Below are 16,393 nucleotides of genomic sequence, written 5' to 3' on the forward strand. Positions count from 1 at the left end.
CCTAATTGAAAAATTTTGATGTTGGTTTGCCCGAGACCTACACACAACACTTTCGGTATGGTGGGCGGAACACGCTATCATATAAGATGCTATCACGCATATTGTACGTAAGATTAAAGTCCACCGTGGATAGACAAATTAGACCTTATTTATGCGGCTTCAGAACTTGGTCACATTTTTACTATAACCCAAATCTTGGGAAATTTTCATGAAAATAATATTTCATACACATCATCTTTCGTCAGCATTATAATTTCTCCGCAAAAATTCAATGGCTGTGCAAAATGACGATGAGCAACCCATAACCTGATATAGATTGACAGATTTGAAAGCTCTCCGAGCCGTTCAAAACCGAACGAGGTTTTAGACAAGGTGACCGCCTATCGTGAGATTTCTTTAGCGAGAAAAACTTTACAGGCTACTGAACTTAACCATAGTTAAGTTGAAAAAATATTTTATACGAGCGTGCCATAGCCGAAGTATGCTTGCGAAATTTACTTCACCGGCCTGAATACCGGCTCCCTAGGTTTCACTTATTCCAAACAGGAAAAATAAATGGAAAAGATGGTGGAAGATTACAAATAGAAGTTACTGACAACATAAAGTAAAGAGTCAGCGCATTTGCGTCCTAGCAATGATGTGGCAGACTTGGTTTATTTAGCTTGGTTAAGTTAGCTTAGAAATGCAGCTTAAAATCACTCTTGCTAATAAATGCTACTATGGGCTGATTAGGGTGGGCCATTTTGTGCAAATGGATTAAGATGGTTCGGCTCAGAAGGTGTTCTTGCCGGAACCTGTCTATGGAGGCAGAGTTAGCGAACGGAAGGACCATGTCGTACATGATCCCTTGGAGTATCCAAATGCAATAGTTATTCCGGTCCCTGATTTTGTAATAATACCAAATACGTCGTAAGTTTAATGATGTAAGTTATACGATGTAAACAGGGCATTAAGTGCTAAATGTCCTGTATCGATTAATTCTGTAATGAAGATATTTAGACGAAGATATTTTTGAAGTGGTATTCTCATTATTTTGGACAACACGCACCAACGCTTGTTACAGGTTTGGAACCAGGGCCGCATTAACCCTCAACGGGGCCCTATGCAACCATCAATTTGCGGGCCCTTTTTTCACGTCCGTTCCCTTCTTTTTTCGATTAAAAAATACAAAAATATCTTTCATAAAAATTTTATTGTCACAATGTAATAATATCAATAAAATTACTATCTACATTTTAAACATGTCGTTTTCTACATCTGTTTTCGGCAAATTCATCAATTATATCATTAATATCGATTTTGTTCAATAAATCTAACTCAATGCAAAGTATACCTAACATCTCGAGTCTCTCTTGTCGCGTTTTAGCTCTTTCAGCAGCTTTGATTCGTTTTAAGTGCGGGAAAGATCGTTCGGCAGAACAATTTGTGATCATTAATGTTTAAAAAATACGAAGAGCTATTTCTGTGCTAGGAAATACATCGGCTAATTGATCTTCCATTATAATCTTATACAAATGACTATGAGTTTTTTGTGCATCAGTGTATCTGGAGTTCACGTAACTTTGGAATTGTTTCATTTCAATGAAAAATTCTTACAAATCTCTAGAATAAAAACGAACTAAGTTATTCATAGCTTCGTGGAGGTCTCCATTACTTAGAGAAAAGTTGATGAAAAATGTAGTGAAGATTGTCGATGATTTTGAGGAAACCTTTTGTCCTAAAATCATCGCGAGGCGAAAATTCTACTTCTGGACTTCTGGAGGGTTTCCGTCATTAAATATATAAATGTAAGGCGCGTTAACCTCCGAAGAGATCTAAGGCCGAGCTTCTCTTCCAATTTGCGTCGTGCTCCTCTTGATTTTCCCTACAAATTGCCCGGACGGGACCTACATGTTTTATGCCGACTCCGAACGTCATCTGCAAGGCAGATGAGTTTTCACTGAGAGCTTTTCATGGCAGAAATACACCCGGAGCGCTTGCCAAACACTGCCGAGGGGCGACCCCGCTTAGAAAAATTGTCTTCTAATTGAAAAACCTTATTTCTAAAATTTTGATGTTGCTTTGCCCGGGGTGCGAACCCAGGGCATACGGTGTGATAGGCGGAGCACGCAACCATCACACCACGGTGGCCGCCGTCATTAGTTTGGTTTTTTCTCCGACTAGTACCTTTTACGATTTCCGTATAACCTACACCAGGTAATAATTGTTTTGTTTTTTCCTCGAAATCAATGAACTTTTCATGGAATGAACCTAAACTCTCTTCTAACGATCCGTACAAAAAACCACACGTTTGCAAATCTGCTTTTTCACTTTGCAATGACTTTCTCACTGAATGCATAGCAGTCAAAATAGAGTTCCATAAAATCAACATGAAACCAAATTCGAATTTTTGCATTTTATTCGCGATACACGTCGCTCCATAACGAGTATCAGTGTTTTGTGATTCATCATGAGCAATGATTTCTAGAGCCTCTAATATGATATCAAATGAATCTTAACCGGAATTCGTCGCATTCGAATGTGTTTCCTAGCGTGTAGTTGACAATGTCTTCAAAGTTTTCTCATTGTTTATTTTATTTTTTAATACGCCTCAACGATAGGTGGAAGCGGAAAAAAATTATATAACGTCTGCATATTGGCGAAAAATCTACTGCAAAAAAAACAGCACTTCACAGCATGCTCTCCAACCAAATTAAATTCGCGGAATTCGCGGAACAGGGAACATAGATCGCATTCTCATTCAAACTCAATATTTTTGCTTGCACACCTTTATACTTCCCGGGCATGTTTAATGCGTTGTCATATTATTGTCCTCTGCAATCTTGAATATCTAAACCACAGTCTTCAGTAAGAAACTTAAAATTTTGATTCGCTAAACTTTCACCAGTATGATCTGTCACTTCGATACACTTCTTTGCACGCTCATACAATTTGTCAAATGAGTCGGAAATGTCCTTTTTAGGAACCTTGTCTAGTTTGTCGGTCGTCGCCTTTTTGAGTGCGGTCAATTGAGTTTTATTAATTTGGGTAAGATTTATTTTCAGTTCTGATTATATTTTTCTTTCACTCTCTAGAATTTTATGTTTGTAAGAAAATTTTAGAAGTCTTTTTCATTTTTCGGGGCCCCCTAAAATCGGGAGCCTCAGACCATTGCTTATCTGCCTACCTGTTAATACGGCCTTGTTTAGAACTATTAAACACCTGCACAATGGTTAGAACTCCTAACACAATACGATCGTAAAGTTCAAAATGAATAGCTGAAATGTTTGGTTAAATAATTAATTTAAATATTATCAAAAAAATTGTATGTTTGTGCGCTTATTACAGCTTGCACATCACTTCACCTTTAACCAAAAACAAAAGCATTTCTAGTTGACCTCAGGGATTTGCATCGAAAAAAAGCGACACTTTCATGTAGTCATGCTACTAAAATTTTCGAACACTGAAACTCGCTGATTTGAGCTTAACTTGGATGAGCTGAGCTAAGACGCTTAGTTACTGCGTAAGCACAATGAAAGGAGGGAAGTTATGGGTTGGATGATGTAGACACGCTGTCAAGCTCTTAAAGTCAAAGCTTAGACAAATCGCACACTGTGCGAGACATTAAACGCGACCCCAAAGGAAATGCAAAAAATTTCTTAAAAATATAAACACCAAGTACATACATATGTACTTACTAGGCAATGAAAAGGCAATGAAGCGGCAGAAGTTTGTGAAATTTTGTTATATTTTGAGTATTTTTGTTTTTTTTTTTTTTTTTGCTGCGTAAAATTACGCGAAAAAGCAGCGGAAAGTATGGCATTAGTGACAGTTTAACATTTTATAAAACAATAAAAATAAATGTAAGGCGCGATAACCTCCGAAGAGATCTAAGGCCGAGCTTCTCTTCCAATTTGCGTCGTGCTCCTCTTGATTTTCCCTACAAATTGGCCGGACGGGACCTACATGTTTTATGCCGACTCCGAACGGCATCTGCAAGGCAGATGAGCTTTCACTGAGAGCTTTTCATGGCAGAAATACACCCGGAGCGCTTGCCAAACACTGCCGAGGGGTGACCCCGTTTAGAAAAATTGTCTTCTAATTGAAAAACCTTATTTCTAAAATTTTGATGTTGCTTTGCCCGGGGTACGAACCCAGGGCATACGGTGTGATAGGCGGAGCACGCCACCATCACACCACGGTGGCCGCCAGCATTGACATTTTACATTTGTGGAATTAAACACTATACTGTTCTTCTTGTTCTGTTCTGCTTCTTATATTTTGCTTTTTGGATGCGATTTTGCTTACGTTGACATTACTTTGACATTTACCTCGGTTTTGCGATTAGCCATTATTTAGTTATACCCAATTTGCATCGGCTCAGAGTAGTTATGATACAAACAACTCACATTTTTTACTACACGATTTTCAGTTTGAGTTCAGAAAGTTACAATTGCAGTTCAGAATTTCAAATTCAGATTCAGAAAATTTCAATTGATGTTTGGAAAATAAAATTTGAAGTTCAGAAAATTGCAATTAAAATTCATAAAATTACAATTGACGTTCGGAAAATTAAAATTGAAGTTCAGAACTTCGAATTTAAGTCCAAAAAATTACAAGGGAAGTTCGGAAAATCAGAATTAAAGTTCAGAGTTTCTATTTACAGTTCAGAAAATTACAATTAAATTCAGAGTTTCTATTTGTAGTTCAGAAAATTACAATTGAGGTTCAGAGTTTCTTTTTGCAGTTCAGAAAATTACAATTGAAGTTCAGTAAATTACAATTGAAGTTCAGAACTTCCAATTTAAGTTCAAAACAATACAATTGAAGTTCAGAAAATAAAAACTAAGATTCAGAGTTTTTATTTGCAGTTCAGAAAATTACAATTGAGGTTTAGAATTTCTATTTGCAGTTCAGAAAATTTCTATTGGAGTTCGGAAAATTAAAATTTGAAATTCAGAGTTTATATTTGCAGTTCAGAAGATTACATTTGAAGTTCGGAAAATTAAAACTGAAGCTCAGAACTTCCAATTTAAGTTCAAATAATTATTGATGTTCAGAAAAATACAATTCAAGTTTAGAGTTTCTATCTACAGTTCAGAAAATTACAATCATTGTGAATTCATATAAGTGAAGAATCTTTCTATTCCTTCATTTCCATACCTACCTGTCAAATAATAGCTGACAGGGAGAACGGCTGTCGCGGATGGCCAGAGAATGGAAGAAAGGTTTGTTTTTTGCTCGCGGTTATTAAATTGAAGTGCCATGAAGTGCACATTTGTGTTTCAAATCAGCTTTTCTTTTAAATGTGTACATAGAAAATCAGACTACATATTAGTATACATTTCTGAAATCTAGTTAATAGATTAAATTTCAGCAGCCAGTTATGCAAAAATTTTAAAATACGTAAATAATACAATATACCAGTCGTCTACAAAAATGTTTGAAAAACCCTATTGAGCAAATGATTTAAGTAATCGAACAGCGATTGAACAGGTGATCGAGGCTGTTTACTATTGTGAACGTTTTTATCAAACATTCGCCATTTGTATGAATTCACAATGATTACAATTGAAGCTAAGAAAATCTAAATTGAATTTCATAATTTTTATTTGTAGTTCAGAAAATTACAATTGAAGCTAAGAACAAAATTTAAATTGAATTTAAGTATTTTTATTTGTAGTTCAGAACTTCAGTTGTAATTATCTGCACTTCATTTGAATTTTCTCCACTTCAATTGCAACTTTCTGCACTAAAACTGAAAAAGGTGTAGATGTGCGAAATATTTATACAGTTACGTATTTTGATGAAAACTTGAAAAGAACGTCAAGAAAAGTTGCTTTGCAATTTTGCTTTCTTTAGTACTCCATAATTATTTTACATGTATTGTAGTAGCCTAGCTGGATTGCCGAACAAACACTCTTCCCAGCAATAGTACGCATATAATAGATTGTACCATAGAGGCTTCGATCTACCAATTATATTTCATTAGGTTAAAGAAATTGCGTCTTGTCTTATACCTCGTTTGGTTTCAAATGGCGGAGAGGTCATTCCCGATCCTTACGCACCTGCTGGTGTTTCTCAACGTCATTTGGCAAACCCGAGGACTCGATTTCAGACATAGCAGCATACAAGCAACTCCTTTTCGTGCTATCAAGCGCTATTTTGAGGTCAACCAAAATAGAGTCCATGTCGATTATCTTTTAGTGAGTACTCTTTAGGACTTGGCGTATAGTGAAAATCTGCTCAAAAGTAGATGTAACAGTTACTAGCGCAATTTGCCAGAACGTCTTTCTTGTGAATTTGCCAAAGTTAATCAACTCTGCGTTTGAACATATCGGCGGTTAGCCCGTAATTTCCCGGCACTATGATATTTTTTAGCCGGAATTATGCCACATTCGCTTCGTCATCGTAGGGTGGCGAACTACAGACATTTGGATTAAAGGACCCGATATGTCCTCTGCATCGATAGAAAGCAATGAGCAGAGTGTTCTCTCTACAAATTAAGAACACTCTGCGCCTCAGTTACCAGATTGCCATTATCATTCCAGCAGGAATCTGAATTGAAGCATTCGGCCATCCGCCGGATATTTCGGAAACATTTTCGGGCAATATTCCTATCATCCAAAATCTAAAGCTCCAAACGTTCACGCTGTTTGACCTCACGTTTCTTAAGTTAACATCCCTTTTTCCTCATATCGGCATGATAGCATTCCCTTAAACCACGTGTTGTTGATCCCGTCCGCAGTCTAGCCTTATACACATGTCTTTTTTTTCGTTATCAGTACGATATTATTAGTATATTCCTCTTTCGAACCAGTTGACTATCTCGGCAGCAAGTATGCTTTCTCTACTCGATTAGGTAGCCAGGATGAAGAAAGAAGTGCGAATGTTGAGTGGAGTAATCATCAGCTGCCTGTTTGGTCAGCAGCTTTTCGAAAGCAGACTTGGCTTAAGACATTGCACGCAGGTGTGCTGTCGTTAATGACGCAGTCATCGACTTGACTTTGGGTTCTTCGATCAAGGGATAGCCCAGTAGCTTTGCTTCACTTTTTATGCTTTTAAAGCTGGTACTACATATAACCATCGTTAAGGTACGTTACATCTTGCGGCATGAATTTTCCGACTGTAGAACCAAATAATCTTCCGTTTGTTCCTTTGGGTTAAAGTCGCCAAGCACGATTTTGATGTCATGGCGGAGGCAGTCAAAAGCTGTATATGTATATTTTCTTGTTTCTCATAGAAAGAGTCCATATCCAAGTCTATCGCATTGCACTTCTCCATGATGCCCATCACAAGACAGTAAAAGCCCTCACGAGGACATCAACCAGACAGGCTTTGGTGTCTCCTTTTGAAAGGTTATACGTCGGAATTGTTTTGAGGACTGTTTTGGATACCTTCTGGACCTTTTCGAGATTATTTCGCGATTTTTAACCTAGTGAAAAAGTTATAAAAATACATACATATGCTAGCAAAAAATATAACCTTCATCTAAAGTTAATTATAGGAAAAATACACATTCACATCCTCAAGTTTTCATTGCTCAAACTTATTTTCTTTTGGCCGTAGTATCATTTTATCGAAGTAGCGGCGATTGAGAATTGTTTTTACAAATGCCTCAATCACTTAGCACTAACGTATTCTACAAATTGCTTCTTACAGGTCCCATGTCGATGAAAGAGGTCGATACCCAAATGTTGAACATACAAAGCAAGAATAGTAGCTACTTTGTTGAATGGATACCAAACAACGTTAAGGTGGCGGTTTGTGATATACCACCACGTGGACTTAAAATGTCCGCTACATTCATTGGCAATACTACAGCCATACAAGAGATCTTCAAGCGTATATCGGAGCAATTTACAGCTATGTTCCGGCGTAAGGCGTTCCTGCATTGGTATACGGGTGAAGGCATGGATGAAATGGAATTCACCGAAGCTGAATCGAATATGAACGATTTGATTTCAGAATATCAACAGTACCAGGTATGAAAGTTTGTTCAAATTTCGGCTAATTCTGTTTGTCTAAAGTGTATGTATGTAAATTAGACTGGGTCGATTTATTAGCGGATATCGCGCCATCGATTTTTCGATAGGACTTGGGCTCAGGAAAAAAAGTTCCACTACGCATACCCAAAAAAATAATTTTGAGCCTGCGATATTTAATTTTTGTTTCCTTTTTTTTTTTGTTTTGATTGTATACATATGAAAATTGTTTAGTAGGGCATGAAAAAAACATCAAAATTAAAGTCGAAAAAAATTCAAAACAAGTAAATGTGTCTAAGTTCGGGTGTAACCGAACATTATATACTCAGCGTGAGCTTCAATTGCACAGAGTGGTACTGATTTATGCCCTTTAGTTCAAAATAGCATTAAGTTAAATTTTGTAAGTATTGTTATATATTTGTACGTATATGCCATGACTTTTTGATGTCAATGTATATTTGTTGTTGCAAATAAATAGATCACCCCTGAGGATGCTAAGAAGCCTAGCGAAACGTAGGGTCGAAAAAGTGGAGTTTATATAACTTGCACTTCAAAGCAAATTGGTCAGAATGCCTAATTTCAATCAAATTGTATATTTCATTTCAGATAAATTACTTTTCTACATAACACGTGGCACCGCGCGTTTAAAAAAAATGTCTTCCCATTTCCTCTTACAATAAAACTTGATAAGTGGAATATCATTGCTTCAAAACTATTTTTTGCTAAGTTATAGCTTATTATTCTAGTCTACGACCCTTTTCAACGTGTTTTATATCTAAGTTGTCGTGGTCTTTAACCGATCTCGTTCATTTTTTCTAGAAATATTTCCTGTTATAGGGAAAATTTGTGTAGCCAATTTTATTACGATCCGTTAATTTTTCTTCGAGTTATGGCTCCCGAAACATAGAAAATTGCTTAGTCATAAAAGAGGCGGTGCCACGTCCGTTTTTTAAAATTTGAAGTTTTTCCTATTTATTGTTATAAATCCACTTGGGAAATGAAATACCATTGACAAGCTCTTTTTTGCAAAGGCGTAGCTTATTTTATTCGTCCACGACCCTTTTAAAGATCTTTAGTATAAAAGTTGGCGTTGTCTTTAACCGATTTCGTAAATTTTTCTTCAAAGCATTCCTTATAGTAAAGGCAACGATCTGTGATTTATGATTAATAGTATTTGTAAAATTGATTTTATCACAGGTGGGCGGTGCCACGCCCATTTAAAAAAAATTTTTTTTAGTTTTATCAACACATGTCAAATTTCAACATTCTAGGTGTATTATTTACTAAATTATCAGGTTTTTTGTGTTTTCCAAAATATTATATATAATCTGGGTCCAGATAAGCTCGTGTACCAAATTTGGTGAAGATATCTCAATGTTTACTCAAGTTACCGTGTTAAGGGACGGACGGACATGGCTCAATCAAATTTTGTTTCGATACTGATGATTTTGATATATGGAAGTCTATATCTATCTCGTTTCCTGTACACCTGTACAACCAACCGTTATCCAAAGTGCAAAGCACACTGAGTATAAAAATTAAATTTCGCAGGCGCGAAAATTTTTTTTTGGGTATGCGTAGTGGTGAGCTCAAATCCTACCGAAAAAACGATGGCGGAATATCGGTTAACTTTGGCCATACAAATCGACCCACCCTAATGTACATACATATGTATCTGCTATCTTACTATTGCATGTTTATGTTTGTGCAAGCGAACGCTCATAAAGCGCCAAATACACGACACGAACATTTCCGCGATTATTCCGCGATCTTGTTCGCAGCTTTGGCCATACACCATACGAACTTTTGGCCGAACATTTAAAAATTTTTATTTTCCATTTTACTTTTCCGCGCACGTCTGTTCCGTTCAGAAATTACTACGATTATGAGCTATTTCGCCATACACGCACGAGCAATTCGCGCAAATGTTCGCCAAAAATTAAAATATTTTGATTTTTGGCGAACATTTGCGCGAACTGGCAAACACCACCATACACGACAGAAAAGGTCGCAGAAACATGACATAACGGGAATGTTCGCGGAAATGTTCGTGTCGTGTATTTGGCGCTTAAACGAGGATATGAACGGAAGCGGAAATCGATTGCTTTTAATTAAAAATGGCTAGTGATTGTCGGCAGCAATGTAGGGCTTGGCCATGATAATTTTGTGATTGTTGATTGTTTATGTTCTTACATGCTCCAATGATATGCATTGGACTGTATAAAATTTTGTTGCTAACTTTTTTTTCTTTTTATATCGTTTTATTTTACAGGAGGCCAGCGTTGAAGATGACGTCGAATTCGATGATGAACACGCTGAGCGCGACGCATACGAAGAAAATGCTTTACAAAATGGCGGCATCTGATAAACAATCGGGTGAAGTTAAACGGCCAGCGAGTGAGGAGAGCCGAACAGAATTTCGCCCAACATTGTTGAAGCAAATCTTTTGCTGTTGTTTATTTTAAAGTGTAATTTTCAGATAATAATTTGTTAAGCGTAATCCTTTTAGAATAAAAAAAGTTTATAAAATAAGTATTAATTTACAGTTATACAAATTATTTTTACAAAAACAGGTAGGAAATTGATAAGCAGTTACAACTTTCCATATTGTGCAACGTTAGCATCTGACGTTAACATTTTACTTGCGACCTCTACCGTAGTACAAAGTACAACGCAAGCTGATATCCAAAAGCTTTTTAAACTTATCGCAACGAGTTATTAGCTTTTTGAAGCTTTAAAAAGCATGTTAACAACTTCCCTGTCCAATGAGTCATATGTGACTCACAAGAGCGTATTGAAATAAGTTCATGAGTCACATGTGACTCATTTCTTTATACAATTTAAAGACGCTTTCTTTGTATGAAAGTATTGTTATATATTTGTGAATTCTATGTGAGCGTATATAAAAAGACCTAAACTTTAGGAAAATGAAAGAAAATTTTGAAATTTTTTTCTCTGATACCTTTTTCTCATTTTCTTCAATTTTTGTATATATTTCTAACTTCAATTAAACAAAAAAGGACACTAATACACGCTCTTGAGATTTATATATCAATTTACCGTTATTGTGATTCGAAAACTTAAATTATTTCTTATGGTCCTATATGTTCACATGTGACTCATTGAGCATGGTAAACAAAATTATTTTTGCTACGTTCAGGAGTTACATTTGACTCACAAAATAAAATAGCCAAAATAAAGTAAATATATGTCAAATTATTTATGAAACAATATTTTATAATATATATTCATATTATTCAATTAAACAATACAAAAAAATAATGGGCGTGGGGCATTCTCAAAGCGCTTTGAGTGGGGACAGGGAAGTTGTTAAGTATTTTTATAGCAAGTTTATTATTAAATACATATTAGAGTACAATTTATATCGGATAGTTCAGCAGCACATCGTGCCGCGCCAACTCCAACAACATAGGATCGTCGAAGAATTTGTTGATGGAGACATCCTCTGACAAACCCTTACGACGCCGTGCCAGATGTGATGCCTGTTGTGGTTCAAGTGGTCGTATTACAATAGATTTATCCAAGGAATCGCCTGGCACAATTTGCCAGTGATGAAATACGGACAAACAAAAAGCTTGTTCCTGTGTATGCGTACGCAAATCTGTCTCGAAACCAAACGAAACAATAGCAGGTGTAAATGCTTTAATGGTATATAAAGGTGAACCGGATACGGGTGCATCCTGCATGACGTGACCTCTGAAAAAACAAGTTTTTTAATTGAAAACTTAACGTTAACAGGTTTAAAATTGTAACTAAAGAAAGAGAGTAAGAACTATCACGTCTATAAGACCCATGGATGGATACTATTAAAACTGAAAAAATATTATCAGAAAACTCACCTTCTTCTTGCTAACACTGTGTACACTGCAGACACACAATCGGCTGGCGCTTGCACTTCCACAAACAAATATGGCTCCATTAAACCGGGTGTGGCCATAAGAAATGCCGAATATGCAACTCGACGTGCTGTTGGTATAACCTGCACCACGATGCAACGCCTCACCAGCTATAACAGCATCTAATATTTTAAATTTCACATTATGTATGGGCTCCTCACATAGCAGTCCTTCACGTGTACCCCACTGAAAGCCCTGAACAATGGAATCTTTCACTGATGTCAACAAATTTTTGTCAACTTCGTAGGGTAGTGTATCATCGACCAGAATATTTGGACCAGTTGTGTCGGACCAAAAGCCCAAATCGTACGAGCAGCCAACAAATCCCAATGGTAATTCACTTGAGAGAATTCTCCAAGACGCTTTTTATTCCAGTTTATTGAAACTACTTCATTTTCAATATCCTCAGCTAAGCCCTTTTCCAAAGGTTCAGAAATCATTCTAATTTTATTCGTTTTATTTGGCGTTTCAGCAAAACATTTGAGTGAACTTGTTTCCACAACTGTTTCACAAAAGGCTACCACAGGATCGGCAACTTTAATATCAATTTCAAAATCATGCATAACGCAATCCAGATAGAGTTCACCAGTACCCAAAATGACATGTTCGCCAGATCCCTCTACACGAGTCGATAGCAGTGATTTATTTGCTTTACGTAAGCCGTCCAACATTTTTGGCAACTCTGAAAGATTGACTGGCTCAACAGCTATTTTTATAATACTCTGTGTATTAAATTTCAAAGGGCGAAATATATATAATTCCTCTTGTGCATTTATATCCACTATACTAAATGTTTTAACAATGCATTGATCAATGCCCTCAATTAATACCCAGTTTCCAGCCGGTACGCAGTTTACTTCCACTTTATAACGTGCTTCATATACCCAAAGGCGTCCAACTTGTAGAACACGTGAGTCCTCTTCATCTTACAAGGTGTAATTTTCACCCAAAACACGTACTTCTTGCCCAGCATGTAGAGTACCGGAAATGATGCGCGCCATAACTTGAAAAAATGTACAATCATCTGTAGGAAACATTTTAGCGCTATGCACCATGAGGGTGCCGCTTTGATGGCATTCCATCATATCCTTATAAATATCACCCACTTTTGGTTCTGTAAAAATGTGATCTACCTGCTGGGGTTGGGGGCTATGGGGGCTAAAGCCCCCCCCTCCCCCCCAGAGCTGTATCATGTGTTCTCCGTTCGAACTAAACTTGTGGGGAGAATAAAAAAGGCCAAATTTTACGGTTTGACAGCTGATGAAACAACAGACGCAAGTCATAAAGTTCAGCTAACCTTATGCATCCGGTATGTCGATGTGGAGGACATTGTTCTACGGGAAGACTTTCTAGGATTTATATTGTTGACATCGTCTACTGGACAAGACGTGAAGGGGCGAATATTTGAAGAATTGAACGTCCTAGGACTGGATTTAATCAATCTCCGAGGACAAGGCTACGACGGGGGATCGAATTTCTCTGGAAAAGAAAATGGAGTTAGCGCATTGATTTTGAAAGAGCAACCACTTGCATTTTACACTCACTGCTGCTGTATGCAAGGCGTGTGAAGTTCCCGAAATTCGAAATATGCTTGGAACCGTTTCTGCAGTAATAAATTTTTTCACATCATCACACAAAAGAACGCAAGCACTTGAGGATGAAATCAAAGAAGGATCACCCGAATAACAGAAAACTCGCCTCAGAACACTTTGCATCACTCGGTGGATTAAAAAACACGATAGTGTGGAAACCGTTAGTGAATTTCTCCCACATATTGCTGAAATGTTAGGTAATTTGATGTTTGATAAAGTTCTTGAAACGTCTTCAAAAGCGTCGCAACTTCGCAGTGCTATTGAAAAATACGAATTTCTGATCGCTCTCCAAACATTCAACGATGTGAATTCGCCGATTGTGACTCTCATTAGAACATTTCAACAACCTGAATTGCAACTGAAATCGGCTTGTGGTCATATTGATCATATAATCATGATTTTTGTCAAGACGCGTGAAGACGAAATATCGTTCTATGAAGTCTTCAAGAGAGCCGAGTAAAAAGCATGTGAATTGGAAATCAAACTCGAAATTCTCTGCATTTGTGGCCGATAAAAGCACCGCTCCAATGTGCCAACTAAAAGTAAGACTTCTCTCAAATTTTTCCGGTGAGTTCTTGTTGATTAAATGCGTTTATTTACGTTTTTAATAGGGGTGAATGATTCGTTGACATTGTACTTACAGAGCTACAATTTAATACCCTTTCCTGGACTACATGATTTCTTCATTGACGTCAAGGTTCAAAGGTGAATTTTTGAAGATACTGCCTCTGGAGGGACTGATTCCAGCATACTCTGCGGGAGTAACGATTGAAGAAATTGTACTTGCTGCTAAAGTTTATAAAGAAGATTTCCCCAGTCACAATGAGACAGTGCTGAAAAATGAGGTTTTATTGTGGCATAACCATTGCAAAAGTGATCCATTCAAGAGTGCTCAGCTACTGATGCCCTGAAAATCATTAAATCAGCACACTCTTCTTCATTTTTCCAAACGTGGCGACACTGTTGCAAATATTTGCGACTATGCCCGTGACATCAGCGACCGCAGAGCGTTCTTTTTCTGTTCTAAAGCGCTTGGAGACTTATTTGAGAGTCAACAAGTCTGAAAATCGACTGACTGGTCTGGCACTTGGGAACGTCCAAAAAGAAATAGAAACGGACATTGAAGAAATAACCGATCTTTTCTGTAAATCGAAGCCCCGACGACTCGAATCTTTGGATTGGTCGATAGAAGATTGAACCAGCAATAAGTGGGTTTGAAAGAAAGGTTTTTATGACTATTTTTATATGGTTGTTATATCATTATCTAGAGTGTGCTGAATAAAAGAAGAACTTCATTTCAGAAAATATTGCTTGTACTTTATTAGTAAGTAATTAAATTTTTTTAATTTTGAAAATCCTCGTTTTATCATGTCATTTTATATTCTGTATACATTTATTTAACACATCATGGAAAACAAAAACAAAATTTGATACTGAAAAAAATTCACGCCCCCCAGCACCAAATTCTAGATCCGCCACTGGCCATAAGTGCTAGAATCAAATATAAGAATGAATTAAAAACATTCGCTAATAAGAAACAAGCCGGCTTTTGTTTGAAGCTCAATGCAATTCTATGCAAAAACATATCTCGATCATAAACTTCATGCAGCACAACGGCAGTTACTTCTTTATCTTCATCATCTGGATGTTCTTCTTCTTCATCCATTGCGTCTTCCTGTATTAAAAAATAAATATATAAAAAATAACAAGTAAACCAATTACAAAGCCTTATATTTCACAGTAACTTACATCTTGGTCATCCTAAGCCTCTTGTTGGCCATAGATACTTTGCTCATCATCTTCGTCACTATCCAGTTCTGGCCCAATATAATTGCCGAATTCATCATACACATCAGGATCCATGTTTAACTTCTCATAAAATAACTACAATTCACTTATGGGCTTACATGTTAAACGTTTAATAGGCGTGGTGGGCAATCCTGAGTGAAACCCAATTTGCAACTGGGAATGAGCTTTCGAAACTTAGTTGAAATACTTTCCGACTAGCAGATTATTGGGAAGTGCTCGTAATGCTTGCAATATTGTAGTTTTATTGAAAACTGCAATTTTATTAAGAAGAACTGCAAACATCCACATGGTTTTTGTTTTTTTTTTTTTTATTGACACTGCATTCGCAAGCAAGCGTCGAATGGCAATGTGCTTAAAAGTGCCCTTAAAATGTCAGGTTGTCTTAATTTTATTCAAAGTCAATTTTTCGTTTCATTTCACTTATCCACAAAAGCTCCGTTATTCACAGTAGCTTCGTTATTTAATTCCGTTATTTCCCGAAATGTAAATTTTTTTGGTTATTTTTTTTTTGGCACCACGCCAGAATCCAATATGTGGCTTGTAGCCATGTCTTTTTTCACTTTTTTACGTATATAAAAAACGTTTGGTCTTTACTTGGCACCACCCCAGTTTTCAATTTTCACTGATTCCTGTTAGGAGTGCAAAAAAACACCCCAACTCCAGGTCAGGGAAGTATTGCAACTCCCAACTCTGCCAAAACGCCAGCATGGAGCACAGAAGCCAGTCTTTAGGCCTATTTTAATTTCCAGCTCAACCGAAAAAGTCCAAAATTATTGCAGTTGAACCGAGGATGACACTGCACGTCCACATAGCCGAAAAGACGAAAACGGAATGAAATTACAGCTGTCAAAGGTCAAAAACGCCGGTACGCATGGTTGTATTCGTTTGGAAAGAAAATTTACCTATGAGTCCCAAGATATTGGCGCATAGTCATAGTCAAAATAAAACAGGTTTCATATTTAGTTTCAGCTTTTTTGACAGCTCATAGAAAATTATGTCAAAAATTGCAACTAAATTTAAAACCAATTTCATTTTGACTATGATTATGCGCCATTAAATCGGACTTTATTTTCGATTTATATTTACAATTTAAACACGGCTAAGGCTGTTA

At 36.8% G+C, this 16,393-nt stretch overlaps 1 protein-coding gene and 1 pseudogene across 2 annotated transcripts in view; one reads left to right on the forward strand and one right to left on the reverse strand.

The window, feature by feature from the left end:
* LOC137237886 (tubulin beta-4B chain-like) overlaps nt 1-10,503 on the forward strand; it is a 383,187-nt gene extending 372,684 nt beyond the window's left edge. For both annotated transcript variants that reach the window (XM_067762231.1, XM_067762232.1), the window contains 2 exons: nt 7,642-7,964; nt 10,237-10,503. In XM_067762231.1, coding sequence (XP_067618332.1) covers nt 7,642-7,964; nt 10,237-10,329 — 416 coding nt within the window. In that variant the 3' untranslated portion in view covers nt 10,330-10,503. The remainder of the gene's footprint in view (nt 1-7,641; nt 7,965-10,236) is intronic.
* An 841-nt stretch (nt 10,504-11,344) lies between these two features.
* LOC137240945 (116 kDa U5 small nuclear ribonucleoprotein component-like) lies at nt 11,345-16,091 on the reverse strand (annotated as a pseudogene).
* Between the last annotated feature and the right edge of the window lie 302 nt (nt 16,092-16,393).

The sequence above is a fragment of the Eurosta solidaginis genome, chromosome 1, assembly GCF_040869045.1.
Source record: "Eurosta solidaginis isolate ZX-2024a chromosome 1, ASM4086904v1, whole genome shotgun sequence".
Lineage (NCBI taxonomy): Eukaryota > Metazoa > Arthropoda > Insecta > Diptera > Tephritidae > Eurosta > Eurosta solidaginis.